The 26,972-nt window shown below is 43.4% G+C and overlaps 1 protein-coding gene and 1 long non-coding RNA gene across 4 annotated transcripts in view; one reads left to right on the forward strand and one right to left on the reverse strand.

Moving 5' to 3' along the window:
• The first annotated feature begins 1,835 nt into the window (after positions 1-1,835).
• Positions 1,836-26,972, forward strand: part of LOC101468171 (aldehyde dehydrogenase 2 family member) — a 43,469-nt gene continuing 18,332 nt past the window's right edge. Inside the window, exons 1-10 of the mRNA XM_004571311.3 lie at positions 1,836-2,049; positions 4,117-4,221; positions 8,663-8,803; positions 9,829-9,908; positions 10,060-10,171; positions 12,672-12,800; positions 16,733-16,846; positions 24,472-24,574; positions 24,713-24,897; positions 24,988-25,152. Of these exons, the coding sequence (XP_004571368.1) occupies positions 1,846-2,049; positions 4,117-4,221; positions 8,663-8,803; positions 9,829-9,908; positions 10,060-10,171; positions 12,672-12,800; positions 16,733-16,846; positions 24,472-24,574; positions 24,713-24,897; positions 24,988-25,152 (1,338 nt within the window). The 5' untranslated portion in view covers positions 1,836-1,845. The remainder of the gene's footprint in view (positions 2,050-4,116; positions 4,222-8,662; positions 8,804-9,828; positions 9,909-10,059; positions 10,172-12,671; positions 12,801-16,732; positions 16,847-24,471; positions 24,575-24,712; positions 24,898-24,987; positions 25,153-26,972) is intronic.
• Positions 5,838-26,972, reverse strand: part of LOC143421022 (uncharacterized) — a 46,714-nt gene continuing 25,579 nt past the window's right edge. The window contains exons 1-3 of one of the 3 annotated variants that reach the window (XR_013100744.1): positions 23,675-24,476; positions 23,461-23,565; positions 5,838-5,909 (exon numbers count right to left, since the gene is read on the reverse strand). This is a non-coding gene — a long non-coding RNA (uncharacterized LOC143421022). Of the gene's footprint in view, positions 5,910-12,961; positions 13,113-23,450; positions 23,566-23,674; positions 24,477-26,972 lie in introns of those variants that run through there. The other 2 variants (XR_013100745.1, XR_013100743.1) reach the window with 2 other exon arrangements.

The raw sequence follows: 26,972 nt of genomic DNA on the forward strand, positions 1-26,972 counted from the left end.
AATCTTGTGTGAGATATAATTACATTTTTTTAGTTTACTCTCAAAGCTGTTCCAGTTAAATTAAGTCGAAATTAGACTTTTGATTTTTTTAATACAGCACAATAATAAAATAACTAAGTTGCTTAGACTACCCTCCACAAATCCCCAACTTTCTGTGGTGGGAGGGTGTGTGTGTTCCAGTGATCCCAGGGTCTATGTTATCTGATGGGTTCTCATAGGGATGAGTGCCTTGGGTGGGGACTGATCACTGATCCGATGGGTAGTGGGTTGATGGCAAGAGAGGACACTGGACAGACCTGGTATAGTGAGGGTGTGCTAGGAGCACCTGGCAGAGTTCAGTTGTGCATTTAAGTTCCTTTCCTTAATATTTAGAGAATTGGAAGAACTGTTATTTTTGCCACCATTTCATTGTTTTGGGGTCAGGTCTGTCAGTGAGGAACCTTCTTCAATCTATTGGAACGAACCCTAGATCTGGATTTAAATGCAAGCAGGTGAAGAAATTATGGGATATATAAATAAAACTGAACTGAATTGAATCTAATAACTGCTGAACCATCCATTGGAAAAAACATTAGAAAATTCTAATGTATTGGAGCATCTACTGTCTACTTTATTACACATGTCTGTTCTACTATAAACGACTTATATCAAGTCAAACAAAATAAGGCTCAGAGATGTTTGTCTTTTGTTTTTAAGCTGGGCTTGATAGCTGTAAAAAAAAAGTTGACTGTCACTGGAAACTTCAGTTGCTCACTGGCAGCAGTGGGCAGCGTTTATTGATTTTGCTTATCTTGAACTGCCTGCAGCTCAAACCCATGGAGCTAAAACAGACGCAGTGAAACTTTGGGCCCGAGCTGGGGACAACAGTGCTCCCACATCTTTTGCTCTGGGCTGTTTACCTCCCCCTTCTTTCTTTTTCTCATGCTTCCTTTCAGAGCAGCTTTTTCCTTTTCTCTCTGGTCTTTGAAGTTGTCTTTCTTTCTGTTGTTGATTGCTTACCTTTTATTTTATTTTTGATAATAGTGATTATATGTTTGTGTTTGTCTAAAAACAATAAAAGTTTGATAAAAAAAAAAACCCTCTTGTGACCTCAGTCCTGCATACGGTTGAATCTCAGGTTAACATTGTGGCAGCAGCAGAGTAAACAGAAGGAACAAAGTCAGGTTTTCCAAAAACTAGTGTGACTGAGTACTGGTGTGATTAAAGCCAAGCTTTGGAAATGCATGCACTTTTTGTCCAGACAGCAGAGGTATATTGTAGTAGCCTCAAGATTCTGTGCAGCTTATATGGATATCAATACAATAAATTCGTTTAAACTGACAGTTATATCATTAGCATTAAACTGGTATTTAAATGAAACATCAGCGCACTTCACACCCTGTTGTAGTGTGAAAAGTACAGAAAGACCTTGATTGGGCTTCTTGTCACTGGTTGACAATGACTGAAAACCCGCTGAAAACTACAAAAATGGCTGTAACCTTGACCTCGCTGAAGTGAAGGTCCGTTAGGAGTCACTGTAAGTTTGAAAGTACACAGACCAGTGTAATGGCGTGAGCCCATCAGAGATCTGGTGGGTATGAAAGGTTCCACGGGTGATCCTCCAGCATGAGTGAGATCCACAAACAGACTGGGCTTTTGATTCAACGTGATCAGTGTGGAAAGTGTTCGTAGGGCTCAATACAAAAAGCAGTTTTCACAGACTTCTACAGGACCGGAAGTCTCTTTGCGGTCTTCTTTTGGTAGAGCGCAGGTTGAAGGCACTTTTGCTTTACCTTCACTTTTCCCACCCTCGTCTGTCTTAATCCGTTTCCACGTGACAAGGCGTCATGAAAGTGGGCGGCCCTGATGGTGCTGCTCAGCCCCCCCGCCGCGACCTTCACCCACATCTCCCGTGTTTGCAGCTCGCTGTCTCGGTGTTCAGCAGCAGGAATCATGCTTCGCGCTGTGCTTTTTCGGAGCCTTCCAACACTAAGACGACTGCCGGTCTGTCACTACTCTGCAGCCGCCATCCCAGCACCCAGCACCCAGCCGGAGGTCCACTACAACAAGGTAGAGTCGCTCCAGCGGTTGTTACTGCGCTGACGAGATGTTGGATGTTAGCCAACTGCGTAATCAACAAGTGCGCGCAGCGTGACAGGAGCGCTATTAAAGCGCTATAAAGTGTATAAACTGCGCGGTGCTGTGCTTCCAGCACTCTGCATGCAGAGCTATGATAGGAGGGACGAGCTGCTCACAGAGCTAACAGTGAAGCAGCAACAGGTCACGCTCAGCTTTCACTTGGAGCTTATATAACTCTGAGCGCTGCGCCACGCTGAGCTCGTGGGATTTCACAACAAGATCATGAAGATTTAATCTATGCACGACAGAAACGGCCAGTATGGGATGATTCTTGTTTCTCCGGTATTTGTTGTGAAAACTCACTCAGCTGAGCTGTGCTCCCTCCGATCCTGAGGGAGAAGGTCTCCGTTACTGCAGAGCACTGCGCTCTGCAGTAACGGAGACCTTCTGCTGCGTGGTGTGCAGTGACTGAGCTCACGGGCAGAGGAGGAGATGGCCAAGACTGAGAAAGTCAAAAGAACTCCTCTTTAAATGTTGTCCTTGTGCTCATGGAGACTCTCTGAAGATCCACGGGTCACGCGTGTTTCTTGTATCAGCATGGTCCCTGTTACCTGCAGTTTCATAAAAGCCATCTGTTCTCTGATTGGATTGTTACATTTGTGATTGACATGGCATTGACCAATCAGATGAAAGGAAGAAAAATAGGGTCAAACTTCGTACTTGTAACTTGCAGGGTTTTTTGGCAAAGTCCACGCACAAATCTTTTTACACATACGAAACTGATTTACAAGTACACAATATTTATGACCACATTTTGAGCCCATATAGCCAGGGACGTGGTGTGTGTTAACACGGTCACTAAATACAAACCTCCCCACGCTGGACAGCAGATATGCGATACCCCCCCACACCTACTGTCCAGCTGACCATCCCACAGCTGTGAGAGTGTAAAGAACAAGCAGAGTGTTACTGATATGTGGTCAAAGCAGAGGCTTTTTCCTTTGTTGGAATTGTTGAATTTTGTTTTTCTAATTAGTAATTATTAACTTGATTCTCAAGCTTGTTTAACTTCACACAATTAAGGATTTTTTAAGTTAAGACAGTCAAAAATGGCTCTTTCAGTTCCTCATTTGTAATAACTGCCATTGGTCAAAAACTTTAGAGAGTTACATGCATGTTTCTTATTAAGAAATACATTTGAAATCACTTCTTACCTTTACTTTTCATGCTACATTAGAGTAACGGCATTATTTTTTGATGATATGACGTCATTTTCTGTCACGTTTGTTAGTGTTACTGTACCCTGTGAATTTTGTGCTGAAGGTTAATTTGAAGAAAATCGTGAATTGAATTGAAATCACAATATCTGCCAGAAAAATCGTAATTAGATCATTTCCTGAGATCGTTCAGTCATAAACCCAACTATGGTTATGTTTCCATCGTCACCACTGAGCGCGTCAGAGCTGTGCGTTAAACGAAGCATCAACACAAAGAATTGGCTTCGATGAGTTTCTTGATGAATCGTTGCAGCCTTTGTATAAACATTTACCTGCCAGTGTAGCAGCGGGCTGTAGTATACGTCTGTCTGCATTTAGCTGGTGTTAAAGTTTGGACTTTGTGGCTAAGAGTTCAGTTCGTTATTTAGTGAGCAACAAATTACAACAACAGTTGCCCAGAGACACTTAATATTAGGAAGCTAGTTGGTAAATTGGTAACAATATCACATGCAGTGTCATTGTTTCTATTAGACACCAGTAAATGACAGTTGTGACTTTGTGTAAGCTCTTTAAGAACACAATAAAAAGTCAAGCATGAAAACAAAATTCATTTTTAAAAATCACAGAAGTGGAAGTTCCTCTTTATCCTGCTACATTTAAAGATACAAAAGGAAAATGTCTGACAGAAGTCTGCGAGACCTTTGTCTTTATTTCATTAAAACATTCAATTGGCTTTCTTGAAATCAGTGTTTTACAGTCATTACAGGAAACAGTATTGAGTGTTTTACTTTATCACAGTCGCTGCACTCGTAATGATGTACTGACCTTTTTAATGTTTCAGCTCTTTATCAACAATGAGTGGCATGATGCAGTGAGTGGGAAAACGTTTCCTACGATAAATCCAGCAACTGGTGAAGTCATCTGTCAGGTTGCAGAAGCTGATGAGGTAAGAGTCTGTAAAGGTAAAAACACAAAGATATCCTGCAGTCGGTTGTTAACCATCTAAAGTAGTGATGGTAAATTTGATTCTTTTTACTGAATCGAGTTTTAATGAGTCACTCACCAAAGTGAATCGATTTTTCAGTCATTTGATTCACTGAGTCAGTCGACCAGAGTGTGCAAAAAATGTACATTTTCACTCAAACTTAATTTGTTTCTCTTTTCATGTAAATCCTACTGCTAAGATGAATGATTCTAAAAGAAAACAACTATTTTATAGAGCAAAAAAGAGCAAAAACATTTCTAAAATTAAGCAATTTCCTATCAAAATTGCTTAATAAACATTTATTTTATTTTATTTTAATATATTTTTATTTTTTATTTTATTAGTATTTTCCTTAAATGTGTTAAATATATATTTTCTCATCTAAATGTCCACTGAGCTGTGAGCCAGGGGGCGGTAATGCGCCTTAACATTGGTTGCCAACCAAGAAGAAGAAGAAGCTGTGAGCCAGGAGGGAGGGGGTGAGTGAGTGAGTGAGTGAGTGAGTGAGTGATTCGTTCGCTCGCTCTATGATTCAGCACAGGAGGGAGGGGGTGAGTAGCTCAAATGTGCTGTTAGCATGTTAGCAGAGCGATGCTACTGTGAACCGAGGAGCTATTTTCTTGATGTGAGCTTCTACTCAGGGTTTTTTCTTCCAGTTCAGAGCAGAAATTTTTTTGTTAAGATACTGGATGTTGTGTTTTTCTCCACAATTTTAATTATAAGCTAGATACATTGCTGCTAACAGCAACAGGGATGAGTCAGTGAGTCAGTTGGGCTTGTGAATCATGATTCATGAGTCAGTAAAGTGATTCTCGAGTAATGAACGATTCGTTCATGATTCGCGCATCACTAATCTAAAGTCTACGTTCTTCCACTAACCCATAACCTGTGGGACTGTTACTGTAGCAAAGTGTCTGTGTGTAACCAGATGTGAGTGGACACTAAAAGTACAGACAAGTTTTTGCCCAGCTGTTTTTACACCTTGTAAGTGATGAACCTTACAGTGTCTTTCAGGGATCATCAACCCTGAGCTCAGACTTACAGGCTCAGGCTGCGCCATCACCAGTTCTCAGCACTTTACCTGTGACACTGAGCAGCTGCTTAGTGCTGGCTGTGCTGGTGAAAGGCAGGCTCAGATGGACTGACCATAATGAATTTACCATATGCTGACTGTAGGTACATGTTTATGTGTGTTCATATTTAGTTCGTATTGGAGCTTTGTAAAATCCACAGTGTTATCTGTAACTGGGAGCAGCAGTGATTGCTGATGAACCAGATGAAGAGCAAACGCTCAGATCCATGTAAAAAACATACATTATAATAGTGTGGAGGATTTTTTAGGACTCAAGTATGGCTTCGTGTCAGAAGGCTGTGTGACTTGTAGCTGCTGACTTGTCTGTATTTTTAAACTTTCTGTGATTAAAATCAGTACATGCTTACAGATATGCAGAAATCCAGGAAGTATTCACAGCGCTTCACTTGTTCCACTGAGTGAAAAAAGTCTGCTTAATATACTTGCACATCTATTTCAAATGAAAAACAGAAATATAATAGAAGTATTCACAGCCTTTACCTGAGACTCAAGCATCTGTCAGATGTTTCTACAGTGACTTGATGGGAGTTCACAGGACACTGACCGTCCAGCCAATCTGAACAATAGAAAGGTCTTAGTCAGTGAGGTGAAGGTCACTCTGACAGAGCGCCAGTGTTGGACTGGAGAGAGGTGAATCATCTAGAAAGAGCCATTTCTACAGCACTCCACATGGAAGCCGCTCCTCAGTAAAAGTCACATAACAGAAACAAAAATCTGTGATGAAACAAAGATTGAACTCTTTGGCCTGAATGCTAACATCTTGTTAAAGACGTCTGCTAGGACATCAGTCAGCTGGTCAGCACAGACTGAGCACACGTCCAGGTATATCCTCTGGTCCAGCAGCTTTGTGTGGGTCGACCCCAGCGAGAGTCCTTCTCACACTGGCTGCAGTCAGGGACAGCACTTGGTTGTCTGGCGAGGGGATGGTTTTCTGTGCTGGCTCGTTGTTTTGGGTCTCAAACCTGGCATGGAATGTGTTAAGTACATTTGGGAGAGAGGTGTCGGTAACACGCTTACACGGTGGGGCCTTGTAGTCCGTGGCAGCGTGGATGCCCTGACACATTTGCCTCTTCAACATGCATGGGGACTGGGACGCCACTCAGGGTGGACTTAAAATAAAATTCTACTCTTGTTCCTATGAAATAACACATTCCATCCATGGAAACTTATTTTATCATACAGTGGTCATAGTTTTCAGTCATGTGACCTAGTTGCTACCCTGGTGGATAAAACATTACTCCATTATGACAGCCAGTACGACGTGGATCATCTATTCATGAAGGAAACATTAAGATATGAAGAGAAACTAGGAATTTTGGGGGCTTGTGGTCCATATTTTGTCCCAGCAGCTTTATAAAAATCCCTGAAGGTGGTCACATCTCTATCAGAGCTCCACTGCTCAGATCCAATTGTAAGAAACCCAAGAATACATGTCAGACTCGACAGATGTCAGTGAGCATGTTAAATATTAAAGTTCATGACAGTGAACAAGGGCTTGTCTGGAAGGTTTTCCAGCAGAAACCCTCTTCTCTAATAAAACAAAAAGAACGTGGCAGCATGGATGAGGTTTGCAAAGTTGCATCTGAACAAACAAGCTGCTGAGTCATGGGGAGTGCTTATGACTTTACATTTATGTGTACATTTGACATGAAAACTTATGTCTGATCATCTACTTCCAAATAAGTTGATTATCTGGTTAACAGTGTTACTTCCTCGCAGCAAAGAGAGCCTAAAATCAGACGTACTTGACTCCCTGGTGTAATGCTCAAACACACTCCTTAAAGCAACTTTCCTGTAAGGTGGAGAGGAAATGGGATCTCACTCATTTAGATTCTCAGTTAGCCTGGAAAGCAGTCTATTGTTGTAAAAAGAAGCCCTCTGTAAATATAGGACATCTTACTAATAATAATGGATTGCATTTATAGCGCTTTACAATGCCACTATTCATTCACACACTGGTGGAGGCAGCTACAGCTGTAGCCACAGCTGCCCTGGGGCAGACTGACAGAAGCGAGGCTGCCATATCGCGCCACCGGCCCCTCTGGCCAACACCAGTAGGCGTTAGGTAAAGTGTCTTGCCCAAGGACACAACGACCAGGACAGAGAGAGCAGGGATCGAACCGGCGACCTTCTGGTTACAGATGTGCTTCCCAACCCTGAGCCACGGTCGCCTCACTAGTAACCCCAGGTTTCTCTTCAGCGCTGTATCCAGGCAGAGTAAGAGTCGGGCTGTGGTCAGCTGAGTATTCATTCAATCTTAATTAGTAACAACTTCACAGATTTCTTCACAAATACAATTTTAACAGTTGGAGAAAAAAATATTCATAAGCATCTCACAGACATGTCATTACTCACAGCTACTTTCAGTACTATTGATATTTAAATAGCGTCAATAATCACTTCCTCCAAATGTGTCTATTAGATCCCATTTCTTCAAAGAAGCTACTGTTAATTAATGTTTCTTAAATATCTCTATGAATGGGGTTTGTACAACATGCCTTCATTTAATGAAACCGTTACTGATTGCATAAAGCAAAAATGAAGACCAGCACAAGAAAGTGATCACCACGGTGATTCTGCTGTAGAAATGGGCGGCTGCAGCCCAACTGCTCATCTGCCTGTTACTGCTGAGGTCGAGGGTCAGGGTGCTGGGGTCGCCATTCACTCTGGCTTCTTGGCTAGCTTAGTGTTAGCATGCTGTCTTAGCAGACGCTTGCAAAGAACTGAAGTTGTGTTAGCAGCACGGTGCGGTTGTTTCTGTCCTGGAACCTGTTTATCTCGTCCTCTTGTGTGCAGAAGCACATGTCCACATCCCTGCTCTGAACTGCGTCGCTATTTTTGTCCTCTGCCACGCAATCTGAATCAGCTGATGTGGGTCTTGATCCTTACTCCCCACACTCCCGTCCACGGCTGCCCCTCCCTGAGCCTGGTTCTGCCGGGTGTTTGCTCAAAGGCGGTCGTTTGATGGTTGTTGTTTCTGTGTGTCTTTACTTTACAACATAAAGTGTCCTGAGACTTTTGTTGCTGTGATTTGGCACGATATAAATCTGTATTAGTCTCAATTTTGTCTTTTCTATTTGATTGTAAATGTTTTTTCTTTCGTTATGGATATTTACAGTATCATATGAATATTGACGGATCGATCAAAAGAGGACTGGTGAATTATACTTTGTCTACTGACCACAATTTGAATGCACACGAATTCCTTCATTTGGCTTTCCTTGGCCCTAACCAGTGTTTGATGCTGTATTACTTTATAAACACCTCCTAACTAACTGCTCGGCTAATCCTGCACTGCTGTCTTTCCAGGCAGATGTGGAGAAGGCAGTGAAAGCAGCAAGTAATGCCTTCAGGTTGGGATCACCATGGCGACGGACGGATGCCTCTCATCGTGGCGTGCTGCTGAACAGATTGGCTGATGCTATAGAGAGAGATGCTGCCTACCTCGCTGTGAGTGATCCTTAAAGGCTAAAACTCTGACAGCAGCTTTTCTTGTACTTCTCTGTTCATCGTGACCACAGTCATGTGCAAAAGTATCTGATGGAAATATTTGGCTCTTTCTGAGATAGTCATGCATGAGCAAACTTTTGTAAATATATCTTTTGGCATTTTTCAGCTTTATTTGATAGACACAGTGAAGAAATGACAGGAAAGCGTGGGGCAGAGCGAGGAGGGGCCGCGGGCTGGCCGCCCTCAGCCGTATGGCATGTGGCCACCCGCTCAGCGCGCTGAGCTAAACCGGCGACCGCACGAGCAGACATTTAATCCTCGTTGATGCATTACCTCTATTTGCAATCATAAAACTTTCAGTGTTCTTGTGAGAAGAGTTGGTAGAAATAACTTTTAGACGTCTTCCAGATGTTGCGACTGCTTTTTCTGTCACTGAGAATGTAGCGCACTGGCGTCGGTTACATCCACCTATGCTGTGTTAGTGTCGAGCATCGTAACGACAGGATTTAAAGAGCTGTGGTTCAGAGTGAAGTTTGTGAATGCCTGTGACTCAACCCTGTCCAAACCAACTGAAATAAACGATCGGATTACTGGGAAAATATTCTACAAGCCAATGTGACAACAGTTTGTCTACAACCATCTGGCCACGAGAGCAAAGGTTCTTTATTTTTCACTTCAATTATGAAAAAGTACAAAGCACAAGTGTCATCTTTTCTGTGCGCTCTCATTTCTGAAATACTTCCTTAAGAAGCCCGTGTTCCCGTGGGACATCGGACTTTTTCACAGGACTGTTTTATCGTTTACTGTGACCTGTTTGGTTCACATTCATCAGGGTTTGATGATCGACTGTGGAGCTTGGGTAGCATTGCTGTCATCTACAGCGTCTCTCTGCAGCCTGTAAAGATGGCACCAACACAGCATTGTTCCTTTATACGACATTTGCAGTACATGGAGCCTCATGATGTTGCACTTTTGTTATGTCAATGTTTTCTATACCATGTGAAACTGTTGTGTTGTTTCCACAGGAGCTTGAGACCCTTGACAATGGGAAGCCCTATGCTGTTGCCTATGCAGTGGATCTGCCCACAGTAGTGAAAGTTTTCAGGTAACAAACACACAACAAAGTTTTAGAGCCTTTCAAAGTGTATCTGAAATGATGTTACAAAGTCCAATCATTTCCTTGTTATTTCTTGCTGAAGCATTCAGCTGCCTCCTTATCCAACCCCGCAGTGTGTAAATCCACTTCTGTTGTGTAGATATTATGCAGGCTGGGCCGACAAATGGGAGGGAAAGACCATCCCCATCGATGGAGATTATTTCTGCTACACTAGACATGAACCCATTGGAGTCTGTGGACAGATCATACCGGTAAGGAAGTAGAAAGATGCTTCACATATTCTCTTTACACCTGCAGAGTGAAGGCTGCAGAGTCACCCGTGACCTCTGTGTACATACAGTGTGGCATGAAATGAATGCCTCAGTGGGCATGTGAAACGCTAAGTTAGTGACAGCATGATTAAGAGATGAAGGAGCAAGTATCACCTGTTTGGAAAGGTTACCATGGCAACGTGGCTTACGTTTAAAAAGTTGCATCTAAAAAAATTTCAAGACTTGACTGAAGAAAAGTCTAGTGATATGAGATACTGATGAAATCATAATTTTCTGTATCACTTTAAGTTATTGCTGATAAAACAGGTTCTACACTTGGTCACATTTTTGCCGTGTTGTGCAGAACGACGTGTACCAACATACATGAAGAGGGTCAAACCTAAAAGGGACCAGGTCATTGTTTTACTCCGTCCTGATAAGAACAATCTGAGCGCTGACAGAGGGTGTGCGACTTTTTTACATGATTGTATGTTTGTAACAGCTTTTGCTACCGAATTGTAACGAGGTAAATGTCACTTGGTTATCCTGTGATTGAAAGACACAGAGTAGTTTTATCCTCAGCCGAGCTCTGCATATACGCACAGCGATCCATGTATTTATAATCTGCCCTTTCCAGGCTCTAGTAGCTGCTGTTTGCTCGTTCTGACAGTCTGGACCGCAGACCGTCCAGCTCCTCTCTCTCCCAGGTCCCAGCATGCTACTGAAATAGGAGAGGCCTGCCAGCCCCCCCTGGCACTGCCCCCTGAACCCAGTGTACCACCCCTCCCCTGCAGCTGAGCCACAGACCACGATACACCAGATATAGCTATACAGATACAGCATCATTGGATATTAACACTGAAACAACAGTTACTGCTCTGGTTCATGGTCTTAGAGCCGACTCTATGAAGTGAACGACACGAGCCGGCTCCCAAGGTTTGTTTTTTTGTCTTTCTCTCACACTTTTTTCTGCTTCACTCCTCACGTGAGAAGGGGGCTTGCGCTGAGCGGGGGGAGGGGGGGGGGGGGGGTAGTTACAGTCGCAGTAGCACAGGAACAGAGCGGGAGGGAGAGAGAGAGAGCCAGGGACAACAACGTCACATTACAAAGGTATAGTAATCATCCACAACTATTTTCAGTTGCAGATGATAAAGGATTCAGAAAGTTTATTCATGCAGTGAATCCTATGTATGCAAGTCCAAGCAGGAAAACACTCTCCCAAAAAATCATCCCAGGCCCATATGACAGAGAAGGTGCAACTTTTGCACATTTTAATTTAGATTTTATTGTGTTGTGGTTTGCAGTGTTTTGTACGGTGGCCCTGAGAGGCCAAACGGACTGCAACTTCAGTGTTTTGTGTTGTTTCACTTTAAATTAGTTTAAAAGGAAAAAGCTGAAAATTTAAATAGTTAAAAGTTGAAATGTGAATAGCTGGTTTTAGTATTATATGATTTATTTATTACATTTTATGTGGAGTGAATAAATAAAAGTATATTTACGGTGGCCCCTAGAGACAAAGCACGTACAAACTCCAAAACACATTCTTTGTGTTTATTCTGCATTTACTTCACTATATTGCATAAATGTCAGTTAGAAGCTTAGCCTCCTAGGACATGGTGTTTTCAAATGTGGACATCACATTTTGGGTTATTTAGACCAAAATACTAAATTTTACTCTACAACAGCCTGATATCCACATTATGCTGTCACTGTTCTATTGAAATTTAAAACTACATCTTCATATGTGGATCTCATTTTTCTCAGAACCAAAAATCAGTTAATAAAAAATCAGGCAATTCTTTGTTTTTACAGTCATCAGCTCCCAATCAGCCCAAATAGCAAAGAGAAATTAAAATGCATGCCACGAAAGAGTTTGGGTCTTAGAAGGTTAAATTAAAGGTTGAAAAAAAAAAGTCATTGCAACTCGGCTATTGATCAAGTAATTGCGATTAATCGCAATTAGTTACAGAAAATTGTGAGAGCACGTACAAACTCCAAAACACAACAGAAGTGCTTCAGGATGCTAGGGGGCAGTGTTGAGCTTTTGTTACCTCGTGGCTACACAAGCCAGCAAGTACCAACGACCTGATTTGGTGTGTGGTAGTAACAGGTAAATTATTATTTGAATATATATGAGTGCCTGTGTATAAATACACAAACAACACACATATGCTTTCAATTGTGTGATTTAAGTGATCAGGGTAGCTGTTTTGGAAGTTCAGTTAACTCTAGGAATTTGTTTTGGAGTTTGTACGTGCTTTTTCTCTTTAGGGGCCACCGTATATGTTTTTAAGATATAAAATATAAAGAGAAAGAGCCGGCTCTTTTTAGTGAGTCGAGCCGAAAGAGACGGTTCTCTAAAAAGAGCTGGAATTCCCATCACTAGTAGAAACGATATGGATGATTTCCTTTGTCACAGAAGTGTTAATACAAGCAGGATGTGGATATTTTATAGGTGAAGTGTCAAATTATCTTTACTTATAATTGTCTCCTCCTGCAGTGGAACTTCCCTCTGCTGATGCAGGCGTGGAAACTTGGCCCTGCCTTAGCAACTGGTAACACTGTGGTGATGAAGGTCGCAGAGCAGACGCCACTCACTGCGCTTTATGTAGCCAGCCTAATCAAAGAGGTATGTTTCAGTTTGTAATCGCAAAGTATTAGTCATCACAAATGTAGTGCAGAGGAACGTCGACATCAGTATTTCAATCTTTTTCTTTGTTATGAACTTAAATTGTGAAATCTTGTTACATAATGTAGAGAAATGTGTTGTAAAATCAAAAGAAGTCCCCAAAATATCCATAAATATTTTTGTGCATCTTAACCTGGTCTGGGCCCGGGACACTGCAGCATAGACCTCGTCAGCCTCCTCTGGGGGACACCAGGTGCTCCAAAGCCAGCACAGAGATGCAGCGCTGCAAACAGCCCCACTGCAAGCTGTCTGCTGTAGCTCGATGAAACCAAAGGAAGCACATCATAAGCAAAAAGCAGAGATACGATCCTGAGCTCGCTGAACCTGAAGCCCTCTGATCCCTGGCTGCTGCCTTGAAATTCAAATCAAATCAAAATTTATTTCTATAGCACATAATAAACAACAAAGTTGCCCAAAGTGCTTCACAGTCGGTCAGAGCAATAGCATAAGACAGAATAAAAAAGAAACGGTTAAAAGGAGGCAGGAAACAATATGAACAATACGGGTAAAAAAAACATAACTAGCCACGAAATAACATATTAGTTTGAATCAAAAGCCAGACTGGATGGACTCGGAGGAACGAATATAAGGAGGGAGGTTACTCCAGAGTCTGGACTTCAGACGGGACCTTGGTTGCGTCAGGAGCATTTGATTGGAAGATCAAGTGCCTTATTAGGGATATACAAATGAGTTTGCATAGATAGCTGGGAGCCAAATTGTTTAAAATTTTAAAGGTATGCAAGAGAATTTTTGAAATTGATACGATAATCAACAGGGAGCCAATGTAGGTTGGCTAAAACTGGTGTGATGTGGGGAAATTTCTAGTACCAGTTAAGAGACACGCAGCTGCGTTTCAAGCTAACTGGAGCCGGTGAACAGAGGAAGGTGGGAGGCCCGAGTAGAGGGAATTACAGTAGTGTGAATAAGCTTTTCGAGGTCCTTCAAAGGGAGGTATGGCTTTGCTTTAGATATCTGACGCAGCTGGTTGAAACAGTTTTTACCACAGAGGAGGTCGATTTCTCGAGTTTGAAAGAGCAGGAAAACACCAAGGTTTCTAACAGTGAGCGAGAGATGGCTAGCAAGGGGCCCTAAGGCATCAGGTACAGTGGGGCAAAAAAGTATTTAGTCAGCCACCGATTGTGCAAGTTCCCCCACTTAAAATGATGACAGAGGTCAGTAATGTGCACCAGAGGTACACTTCAACTGTGAGAGACAGAATGTGAAAAAATAAATCCATGAATCCACATGGTAGGATTTGTAAAGAATTTATTCGTAAATCAGGGTGGAAAATAAGTATTTGGTCACCTCAAACAAGGGAAATCTCTGGCTCTCACAGACCTGTAACGTCTTCTGTAAGAAGCTTTTCTGTCCCCCACTCGTTACCTGTATGAATGGCACCTGTTTGAACTCATCATCTGTATAAAAGACACCTGTCCACAGCCTCAAACAGTCAGACTCCAAACTCCGCCATGGCCAAGACCAAAGAGCTTTCGAAGGACACCAGGAAAAGTATTGTAGACCTGCACCAGACTGGGAAGAGTGAATCTACAATAGGCAAGCAGCTTGGTGTGAAAAAATCAACTGTGGGAGCAATCATCAGAAAATGGAAGACATACAAGACCACTGATAATCTCCCTCGATCTGGGGCTCCACGCAAGATCTCATCCCGTGGGGTCAAAATGATCATGAGAACGGTGAGCAAAGATCCCAGAACCACACGGGGGGACCTGGTGAATGACCTGCAGAGAGCTGGGATCAAAGTAACAAAGGTCACCATCAGTAACACACTACAACGGCAGGGAATCAAATCCCGCAGTGCCAGACGTGTTCCGCTGCTGAAGCCAGTGCATGTCCAGGCCCGTCTGAAGTTTGCCAGAGAGCACATGGATGATACAGCAGAGGATTGGGAGAATGTCATGTGGTCAGATGAAACCAAAGTAGAACTTTTTGCTATAAACTCAACTCGTCGTGTTTGGAGGAAGAAGAATACTGAGTTGCATCCCAAGAACACCATACCTACTGTGAAGCATGGGGGTGGAAACATCATGCTATGGGGCTGTTTTTCTGCCAAGGGGACAGGACGACTGATCCGTGTTAAGGACAGAATGAATGGGGCCATGTATCGTGAGATTTTGAGCCAAAACCTCCTTCCATCAGTGAGAACTTTGAAGATGAAACGAGGCTGGGTCTTCCAACATGACAATGATCCAAAACACACCGCCCGGGCAACAAAGGAGTGGCTCCGTAAGAAGCATTTGAAAGTCCTGGAGTGGCCTAGCCAGTCTCCAGACCTCAACCCCATAGAAAATCTGTGGCGGGAGTTGAAAGTCCGTGTTGCTCGGCGACAGCCCCAAAACATCACTGCTCTCGAGAAGATCTGCATGGAGGAATGGGCCAAAATACCAGCTACTGTGTGTGCAAACCTGGTAAAGACCTATAGTAAACGTTTGACCTCTGTTATTGCCAACAAAGGTTATGTTACAAAGTATTGAGTTGTATTTTTGTTATTGACCAAATACTTATTTTCCACCCTGATTTACAAATAAATTCTTTACAAATCCTACCATGTGGATTCATGGATTTTTTTTTCACATTCTGTCTCTCACAGTTGAAGTGTACCTCTGGTGCAAATTACTGACCTCTGTCATCATTTTAGGTGGGGGAACTTGCACAATCGGTGGCTGACTAAATACTTTTTTGCCCCACTGTAGCTGTTCCAGCAGGGTGTGACTATCAAAACTGTAACTTCGGTCTTATCCTGGTTCAGTGTGAGAGACGTGATAACCAAGTTTAGTCTCTCTCATTTAGACAGTCAAATAGGGCTTGCAGAGAAGTAGAAACATCCGATGTCAAAGGGAAATGAATTTGTATGTCGTCGGCGTAGCAGTGAAGGAAATGTTATATTTTTAAAATATTAATCCTAACGGCTGCATGTACAAGGAAAAAAGAACTGGGCCGAGCACAGATCCTTGAGGAACACCACAGTGAATGGGGCAGAGGCCGAGGAGTGCTGCCCCATGGCTACGGAAAACGACCTCTCTGAGAGACAGGATTCAATCCATGAACTCATGAGCAACTGGTGACAAAGAGCAAACTCCCACCCAGCCCAGACTGAGAGAGGAATCTCCTCTCCAGCGCTGGCACACACTGTAGTCTGGGAGGATTTGATTTCCTCGGGAGCTGGAATACAACCTTTGGTACCACTATAGGGAGGAATGCTCTCCAACAGCCATCCCATAACAGAATTAGGTTTAATGTGATCTACCAGAGGGGCCAGGACACTGGAGAGCTTATTTTAACCACCTCAGCAGACAAACGTGCGGCCATTTGTCAGTGAGCCAAAATGGATCAAGCAGCAGGACAAGGATCCCAGCACAGCAGGAAATCTACCACAGAGTGCCTGAAAAGGAAAAGAATTAAGGTCCTGCAGTGGTCTACTCAACACCAAGACCCTAACCCAACTGAAGTATTGTGCTGGGACCCTCAAAGAGCTGTGCATAAACAAATGCCCACAAAGCTCAATGAACTAAAGTATCGTTGTAAAGAAGAGCGAGTAAAATTCTCCGGGGGTGATGTGAGAGATTATTCACAGAGAAACCATCACTGCGACTTGCTGCTGAACCCGGGGGACGTCCTACACACTGCTGCTGCATTTTGGTTTCAGTTTTGGGAGATCAATAATGACGTGGTTTAACACATTGTGTATTGTTATTCATCTGAGTTGTATTTAAATCGTATAGGACCTGGTAAGGACGACATGATTTAAAAAATGTCCTGATGTGTTAAATTTTATTGAAAGAGAGAGTAATGTATTTTTGATGTGACCCTATACACAAAAAGCCAGGTTTTCCTAAGCTTTGGTTCTGTTCCAGGTGGGTTTTCCTGAAGGTGTTGTGAATATCCTGTCTGGCATGGGACCAACAGCTGGTGCTGCCATTGCAAGGCACATGGATGTCGACAAGGTGGCTTTTACTGGATCCACAGAGGTACGACAGTTATTGCCTTTTGTGCCACGAGTTGTTGGTTGGACAGTAACATGCTGTATGTTTGCTAAAACTCATAAATAATTACTGGCATGGCCGAAAGAACGAGTGGCAGAAATGAGCTTCCTCCAAAGGGTGGCCGGCCTCTCCCTCAGAGATAGGGTGAGGAGTTCAGCCAATCCGGGAGGGGCTCAGAGTCGAGTCGCTGCTCCTCCACATCGAAAGGAGCCAGCTGAGGTGGTTCAGGCATCTGATAAAGATGCCTCCTGGGCGCCTCCTGGGTGAGGTGTTCTGGGCATGTCCCACCAGGAGGAGGCCTCGGGGCAGACCCAGGATTACATCTCTCAGCTGGCCTGGGAACGCCTTGGTGATCCCCTGGATAAGCTGGAGCTGGGGAGAGAGGGGTCTGGGTTTCTCTCCTTAGGCTGCTGCCCCGCGACCCGCAGATGGACGGAGGGAATTATTGGCACGAGGGGCTGGAAAACTAAAAACAAGTCAAAATATCCAAACCCTCTTATTCTGCACCAGCTGTCGGGCTATGTGATTGAAGCCAAACATGATATGGAGCAGAAAGTGACCACGGCCCAACAATGTGCTGTAGGCCGGCTTTTACTTCAGTTTGTTTCTGCAGCAACATAAAAAGGAGAGGTTTAAATGAGTCCACCACAGAATCACAAGGCTGAACCTGTCTATAAACACTGATATACATAATTAGAAGACATAAGGCTTCTAGAGTGCAAGCTTCACTTTTAGTTTGTGAAACAATTATGCCATTGTTCTTACAAACGCTAAAAATGAAAGATTTGCTGGGTCCTGTCAGAGAGGTGCATTTTAGATGGACTGCAAATGGACAGGCCAGGCAGAGAGCATTCAGACTGCATAACAATAGTGAACATGTGTGTGTAAATGCCAGAAATATGTGGAGCTCTGTTCTAAACATTTCAGGTGATATACAATGATGAAAATAAGGTCAAAGGAAACCGAAGCTTTGCCATTGTGTGTACAACGATTGGTAATGCTCGGAATTTAAACTTGTTTTCCAAATATTTAGCAGTCGTAGCAGCAGTGATCACAGGCAGCATTACTCGATCGGACAGCATCCAGCCTCAGAAGTTTGTCCCCTGAACGGGAGACTCCAAATGCAGCCGCAGATACAGTGGGGCAAAAAAGTATTTAGTCAGCCACCGATTGTGCAAGTTCCCCCACCTAACATGATGACAGAGGTCAGTAATTTGCACCAGAGGTACACTTCAACTGTGAGAGACAGAATGTGAAAAAAAAATCCATGAATCCACATGGTAGGATTTGTAAAGAATTTATTCGTAAATCAGGGTGGAAAATAAGTATTTGGTCAATAACAAAAATACAACTCAATACTTTGTAACATAACCTTTGTTGGCAATAACAGAGGTCAAACGTTTACTATAGGTCTTTACCAGGTTTGCACACACAGTAGCTGGTATTTTGGCCCATTCCTCCATGCAGATCTTCTCGAGAGCAGTGATGTTTTGGGGCTGTCGCCGAGCAACACGGACTTTCAACTCCCGCCACAGATTTTCTATGGGGTTGAGGTCTGGAGACTGGCTAGGCCACTCCAGGACTTTCAAATGCTTCTTACGGAGCCACTCCTTTGTTGCCCGGGCGGTGTGTTTTGGATCATTGTCATGTTGGAAGACCCAGCCTCATTTCATCTTCAAAGTTCTCACTGATGGAAGGAGGTTTTGGCTCAAAATCTCACGATACATGGCCCCATTCATTCTGTCCTTAACACGGATCAGTCGTCCTGTCCCCTTGGCAGAAAAACAGCCCCATAGCATGATGTTTCCACCCCCATGCTTCACAGTAGGTATGGTGTTCTTGGGATGCAACTCAGTATTCTTCTTCCTCCAAACACGACGAGTTGAGTTTATACCAAAAAGTTCTACTTTGGTTTCATCTGACCACATGACATTCTCCCAATCCTCTGCTGTATCATCCATGTGCTCTCTGGCAAACTTCAGACGGGCCTGGACATGCACTGGCTTCAGCAGCGGAACACGTCTGGCACTGCGGGATTTGATTCCCTGCCGTTGTAGTGTGTTACTGATGGTGACCTTTGTTACTTTGGTCCCAGCTCTCTGCAGGTCATTCACCAGGTCCCCCCGTGTGGTTCTGGGATCTTTGCTCACCGTTCTCATGATCATTTTGACCCCACGGGATGAGATCTTGCGTGGAGCCCCAGATCGAGGGAGATTATCAGTGGTCTTGTATGTCTTCCATTTTCTGATGATTGCTCCCACAGTTGATTTTTTCACACCAAGCTGCTTGCCTATTGTAGATTCACTCTTCCCAGTCTGGTGCAGGTCTACAATACTTTTCCTGGTGTCCTTCGAAAGCTCTTTGGTCTTGGCCATGGCGGAGTTTGGAGTCTGACTGTTTGAGGCTGTGGACAGGTGTCTTTTATACAGATGATGAGTTCAAACAGGTGCCATTCATACAGGTAACGAGTGGGGGACAGAAAAGCTTCTTACAGAAGACGTTACAGGTCTGTGAGAGCCAGAGATTTTCCTTGTTTGAGGTGACCAAATACTTATTTTCCACCCTGATTTACGAATAAATTCTTTACAAATCCTACCATGTGGATTCATGGATTTTTTTTCACATTCTGTCTCTCACAGTTGAAGTGTACCTCTGGTGCAAATTACTGACCTCTGTCATCATTTTAGGTGGGGGAACTTGCACAATCGGTGGCTGACTAAATACTTTTTTGCCCCACTGTACCTGCAAAAACACTGCAGTAGTCAGTTACAGGTGCAAAAACTCCATTTGATGACAGGTAGGGAGAACCAGCCCATGTAAACTGGTCTTAGTGAGGGACCGTGCAAACCACAGACTACAGCTGTAAAAGGCTGTGGGGGACTGCGAGCGGGCACGTGGTGTGGACACCCACATCTGTGAATGAGAGAACTCGAGAACGAGGCAACATGGGATTGAGATTAGAGCAGCAATTATTGATAAAGAATCTTTTTTAATGAGCAATAATAAAAACTCAGACATTACAATGTTTAATGGTTTAAATGAGCATCTGTCACATCTGTCAGCGCCTCGCAGTTTTACTGTGTACATTTTTATTGGTCTGCAAAAAAACTTTTATTTGTATATCTTACAAAAGCCTTGACCTGTGGCCTGGTGCACCCCCAAACAGTAAAGGTTTTACTGGGAAAAACATGTTCTTCGTCTCTCCCTGAGGTCAGTGTCTCTGTAACAGCTCTTTGCTCTTTGCCGTGCGTACAGACAGACTTCATCACTGCTGCGGTTGTGTTACCAGTCTTCTTATTAAAAACTGGGCCTGCTTGGGCTTAATGTTGTCATACCTTATATTCACACACTGCTCGTAGATACATTTCTATTGCTCGTCTAGTTTTAGTCAGAAATGTGGTTAAACATCATCATTATATGACCCTGAATGTAGAAACCAGGCAAAATTTATGTCGTAAAATAACCCGTCGTAGTCGCCTGAAGCCTCTCCCGGCTTTCTTAAGACTGCTGATGAATAAATAAATAAATACATTAATAATATGATCAGCCCTGGCGCAGGGGGCCTCTTGTGCATCGGCCTAACTGGGGGGCTCTTCAACTGGCGGGGAGGTTGTTCCATCCTTGCAGGAGTCCACTCTGCAGGTGGGGGAGAGACATAGGAGAGGTGGAGAATAAACTTAACCTGGGTGTCTGTTGTCTTGTGTAGTCTGGGAGACGATTGAATGTTGGGGTGGGTACAGTTTCCTCTGCGGTGGGGTGGGCTGCCCCGGGTCCTGTGGGGCTTGGCAGTGCTACCGTAGGCCCCGGTCTGGATGGACCTGGGCTCCCTTGCCTTGGTGGGTACCAGAGGACGGGGGTGCCTACTGGGGTCAGCGGGGGAGCTGGCCCTAGGGAGGGGCATCCTCCCCTCCCTTCTTTTCCTCCCCATCCCCGGCTGCCTCCCTCTTCCCGCTCCACCACACTCACCCACACGGCCTTGGGGTGCGGGTGTGTCACGAGGGTGCAGGGGAGACATCCCCCCCCCTGTCCCCTTCTGGCCACCTGTGCCTCAATTTTATCTCACAACTTAGACATCCACATTACTCACACTCTCATAACACACACATATATATAGGGCCTTGAGGGTGGGCACGTTAACGGTGTCCAGCGGACGGTCTGTGTACTCAAACCTACCTCTGGCGCCGGTGCCCACCTCTCAATTTTAAACCCATGTAGACATTGAGGGTTCTCGGGAGGGGCCGTGCTGACACCTGCTGCTCTCTGGCAGCAGCACCATGCTCTCCCGGGTTTTAAATGCACTTTAGAACAACACACAACAACATTGAATATTTAGTATTTACTGCTGTTTACACTTAGCTAGATTAACGTGATGGTGTTGTGTTTAGTATGTTGCTCTGTTTTTTTTGCTTGTTTTCTCTTCTTCTCTCAACAGGTGATCCAGGAGATTTTTTTTCCTTTCTCACTGTCCCTCTCCCCTTCTGTTTTTCTTTTCCTTCATCTTTCTTAAAAAACAAAAACAAAAAAAAACAAAAAACATTGATCGCTGGATATGATTGTTCTAATAAAGCTATCATTACTGAAAAAAATAATATGATTAGTAAATTACATTATGTAGATGTCGTAACGGTAGTTTTACTAATAATTTGTGGATTTGTTTTTAACTCTCCTTCCACACTCTGACAAATGTCAAACACTAATAATAATCACAATGAGTCCTGACTATCAAGTGTGGAGTCCTGTCACAGTGTAAAATAAACACTGATAAATGAGACAAATGACAAACTCAAACTTTCTCTTATGCCTGGCTGTGATTTTAACACAGTACATGTTCTTCTGTGGAGGAATCACTGACACAAAGTATTTACAGAACATTGTTATAAAAGTACTGCTCTTCTTTGTGTTTCGCTGAACTTTATGACAATGTTAAAATGAGGAATTTTTGCTTCAGCATCATTTGCATCATTACTATTATTTTTATTACTGTTGAAATCCCAAGTATGCAGTCTGGAATACATTACTGAAACTGGTGTTAAGACATCTACAAACTTTGGGATATCATGTTGAATTTATAATAAAGTATAGCTCAAAAATGTGGACAAGTCGTTTCCACTTGATGGAAGGATCTAAAAAATCAGAATAGACCTATTTATAAGCAACAAACTTATATACAGCTATTTACACAAAGTGCAGCTAATGCCTCAGCAATGTTTGTGCAACTATTTAAACTGTTGACAGAAAACTCTGATTCAAAATCCATCATTTCTCTGGGAAGGGTTCTGATTCTGTGCTGTGTTGATCTGGTGGAGCCGGCACACAAATACAGAACGTCTGGATCGGCTCTGATCCTATTACCCAGCAGGCAATGCAGAGTTTACATGGAGCTGATGGGTGAGGGCACTCGCCTAATTCTGCAGTAGCCTTACCAGCCACACCTGTTCCAGCAGCTCCCTCTAGAACAGGTCACCTCAAACGGGCTCTTACTTTTAAAAGGCTGGAATAACCTGTTAGAGCTATTCATACTAATGTTTCACAAAGGGTTAAAAGGTGAATGTGCACAATTTAGGCTTTAATTGCAAGATGTTTTATTAAGAGGGGAAAGCAGAAATAAATAATAATCAAACAGAATCAAATCACCTGAGGTTTACTTATCTACTCCGAGCTAATGCTGACTTTGTTCTGATCTTTGTGAGCAGAATGGTTGGACAGAGTGCATTTCTCTTTGTGTTACATGCTCTGGGTGGAAATCTAAATTTCCTTAATTTTATAACCTAACATGGCAAAAATGATCTATGGTCCACCTGGGCCTTACACAGAGCTTCTGTCTGATTTCTCAGACTTTATATCTGATTTAGTTCTGAGCTCAGATAAAATAATTATTGTGGGTGATTTTAACATCCATGTAGATGCTAAAAATGACAGCCTCAACATGGCATTTAATCTGTTATTAGACTCAATTGGCTTCTCTCAAAATGAAAAAGAACCCACCCACCACTTTAATCACACTCTAGATCTTGTTTTAACATATGGCATAGAAACTGAACATTTAACAGTGTTTCCTGAAAACCCTCTCCTGTCTGATCATTTCCTGATAACATTCACATTTACAATAATTGATTACACAGCGGTGGAGAGTAGACTTTATCACAGTAGATGTCTTTCTGAAAGCGCTGCAACTAAGTTTAAGAATATAATCCACCCACTAGAGAAATAGTTTGCTGCTTTATAAGAAAGCGCTCCGCAAAGCCAGAACATCTTACTATTCATCACTGATTGAAGAAAATAAGAACAACCCCAGGTTTCTCTTCAGCTCTGTAGCCAGGCTGACAAACAGTCAGAGCTCTGTTGAGCCAACCATCCCTTTAACAGAAATTGTATTGGGAGAGCAGCCTGTTGTGCCTGACAGAGACATGGCTGAAACATCATTACCGACTCTGTGATGAGTTTTAGTGGCTTCAGAATGAGCAGACAGAGCAGAGTGAGTGGGGCTAAATTTGCCTGTCAGTAGCAAGTGGTGTAACCCTATGCATCATACCATATCCATCACTGACCGGATATGCAACGAGGGCACTGAGCTGTTGGTGACTGGCTGTGTTACCTACCAAGGGAGGTACTTGACTTGATGGCCTGGAGAGTTCAGGAAGGAGTCTGATGTTCAGGTAGACAGGGAACAGGTGGAAGAGGACCTGCAGAGGGTGAAGTATGTGCTGGAGGAAGAATGAAAGTCGGTAGAAGCAATGAGGGAATGAGACGGACATGGAGGGAAAGGTGAACATGGAAAACATGGAGGTGCTGAGGGTAGACGAGTTTAAATACCTGGAGTCCAACCACCAAAGCAACAGACGGTTCATAAGAGGGGGGAAGAAGAGAGTGCAGGCAGGCTGGAGTGGGCGGAGTCAGGGGTGATATGTAACCAAAGGATAGCAGCAGGATGTCATGTGGCGATGTGAAGCAGGCAGGATGACGACCAAAAATGCGGACTCATAGGCAGGACCTCACTCAAACACAGCTTTGTTGATGGATGCCAGAAATACAAAGCTAGACTTGGATACACAGGAAAACAAAACAGTTTCGTTTGGTCATTATTTAAAGTATTGTTTAGATGTTTCTGTGATCTTCTAGAATAGAATAGCCCTTTGTTATCACCGTACATATACTCCACGCTAATTCAGAGCAGCCACACATCCATTACCTGCTTTATGTGCAAAGACCTGGATCTGTACTGTGGATGCAGGTCTTTGTTAGATTTGTAGAGTCAAGTAAAAGAAATTAGAACAAATGATGTGTTTTTGTGACAGGCTGTAGTAACAAAGAGCAGAAAAGACAGCACTATGTTAAGTGTCTTTTTTTATTCTTGAATGATTCATAGGTGAGTGTTACGCAACTTAACCAAAAGAAATAATGCCTGACAAGCACGGCTCTGAGTGAGTGAACAAGCAGCCAGTGTGCAAAGAGAAATTTTGCATTTTGATTAGAAAGCGGGAAAAATGTTGAGTCATTTTTTTCTGCAAAATTGACAGCGTATGTTTTAATCCACACGCCTGGTGAATTTTAACGCTCACATCATAAGTAGCAGTGTTGAATATAGCTCTGCCTTTCCTCCTGTCGGTCAGGTGGGTCATCTAATCCAGCAGGCTTCAGGCAGCAGCAACCTGAAGAAAGTCACTTTGGAGCTGGGAGGAAAGAGCCCCAACATCATCCTGTCTGATGCCGACAGTACGTCCTCTGTCCTAAGTCTTCTGCTTTGTGGCAGTGACTGCTATAATGTTACCACTGGACAGTCTAAGAATCTTAGTGCTGCTTCTGTTTTAAGATTGTCTCCAGTGAAAGTTTTTCTGTTTCTTCCTGATTCAGTGGAGTACGCTGTGGAGCAGTCCCACTTCGCTCTGTTTTTCAACCAAGGCCAGTGTTGCTGTGCTGGCTCTCGAACCTATGTCCAAGCCGATGTCTACGATGAGTTTGTGGAGCGCAGTGTGGAGCGAGCCAAGAAACGAGTTGTAGGAGATCCTTTTAACCTTAAGACAGAGCAGGGACCTCAGGTACACATATATAAAGTCTGTGTTGTTCTCAGAGTCGAGTACTTTGCGCCGTCACATACAATCGATGTATTCTTCCAATAAACTCTCCAGATAGATCAGGAGCAATTCAACAAGATTCTGGGATACATCAGCAGCGGGAAGAGAGAAGGAGCCAAGCTGATGTGTGGAGGAGGAATAGCTGCAGACAGAGGATACTTCATCCAGCCTACTGTGTTTGGAGATGTCCAGGACAACATGACCATTGCCAGAGAGGAGGTAGGATGGAGAATAAATACCCATTATAACTGTAACTGTTTTATATCAGTGTACTCTCGTAGTCCAGACAAAATCATGTAAACCTACACTGAGGACAAACACACTGACACTTAATTTGCAACAGGGCTTAGGCTGCTGGGAATGTCCCATGATGCACTGAGTGTTTCTTTTTCACTCAGCATGTGTTTACACGACACTTTGGATTTAATCCTTTGTTATTATTCACGTCTGTCTCTCTTCCACAGCATGTCTTAATCCTGTCTTCCTCCCCTCACCCCCAACCAATCGCAGCAGATGGCCCCGCCCCTCCCTGAGCCTGGTTCTGCTGGAGGTTTCTTCCTGTTAAAAGGGAGTTTTTCCTTCCCACTGTCGCCAAAGTGCTTGTTCATAGGGGGTCATCTGAGATTTCTCTGTTATCTTTGTATTATTGTAGGGTCTACCATACAATATAAAGCACCTTGAGGCGACTGTTGTTGTGATCTGACTGGATTATTTACATAAATAGACTCTAATCGAATTGGATTCATCTTAATTCAGGTGTCAGTCTGAGGGTCACTGTGGAGTGCTCACAGGATTAAAGTGTGGTACCATTGCAAAGCTCCAGATATGAGGTGCCGTAAGGGACATTATTACTGAAACGCTCTCACACACACTACTGAAACGCTCTCACACACACAACTGAAATGCTCTCACACACACTACTGAAACGCTCTCACACACACTACTGAAACGCTCTCACACACACTACTGAAACGCTCTCACACACACTACTGAAACGCTCTCACACACACTACTGAAACGCTCTCACACACACTACTGAAATTTTAGCTCTCACACACACTACTGAAATTTTAGCTCTCACACACACTACTGAAACGCTCTCACACACACTACTGAAATTTTAGCTCTCACACACACTACTGAAATTTTAGCTCTCACACACACTACTGAAATTTTAGCTCTCACACACACTACTGAAACGCTCTCACACACACTACTGAAACGCTCTCACACACACAACTGAAATGCTCTCACACACACTACTGAAACGCTCTCACACACACTACTGAAATTTTAGCTCTCACACACACTACTGAAACGCTCTCACACACACAACTGAAATGCTCTCACACACACTACTGAAACGCACTCACACACACTACTGAAATTTTAGCTCTCACACACACTACTGAAACGCTCTCTCACACACACTACTGAAACGCTCTCACACACACTACTGAAACGCTCTCACACACACAACTGAAACGCTCTCACACACACTACTGAAACGCTCTCACACACACTACTGAAATTTTAGCTCTCACACACACTACTGAAACGCTCTCACACACACTACTGAAACGCTCTCACACACACAACTGAAATTTTAGCTCTCACACACACTACTGAAACGCTCTCACACACACTACTGAAATTTTAGCTCTCACACACACTACTGAAACGCTCTCACACACACAACTGAAATGCTCTCACACACACTACTGAAACGCACTCACACACACTACTGAAATTTTAGCTCTCACACACACTACTGAAACGCTCTCTCACACACACTACTGAAACGCTCTCACACACACTACTGAAACGCTCTCACACACACAACTGAAACGCTCTCACACACACTACTGAAACGCTCTCACACACACTACTGAAATTTTAGCTCTCACACACACTACTGAAACGCTCTCACACACACTACTGAAACGCTCTCACACACACAACTGAAATTTTAGCTCTCACACACACTACTGAAACGCTCTCACACACACTACTGAAACGCTCTCACACACACTACTGAA

This window comes from Maylandia zebra, linkage group LG11, assembly GCF_041146795.1.
Source record: "Maylandia zebra isolate NMK-2024a linkage group LG11, Mzebra_GT3a, whole genome shotgun sequence".
NCBI classification, from domain to species: Eukaryota; Metazoa; Chordata; class Actinopteri; order Cichliformes; family Cichlidae; genus Maylandia; species Maylandia zebra.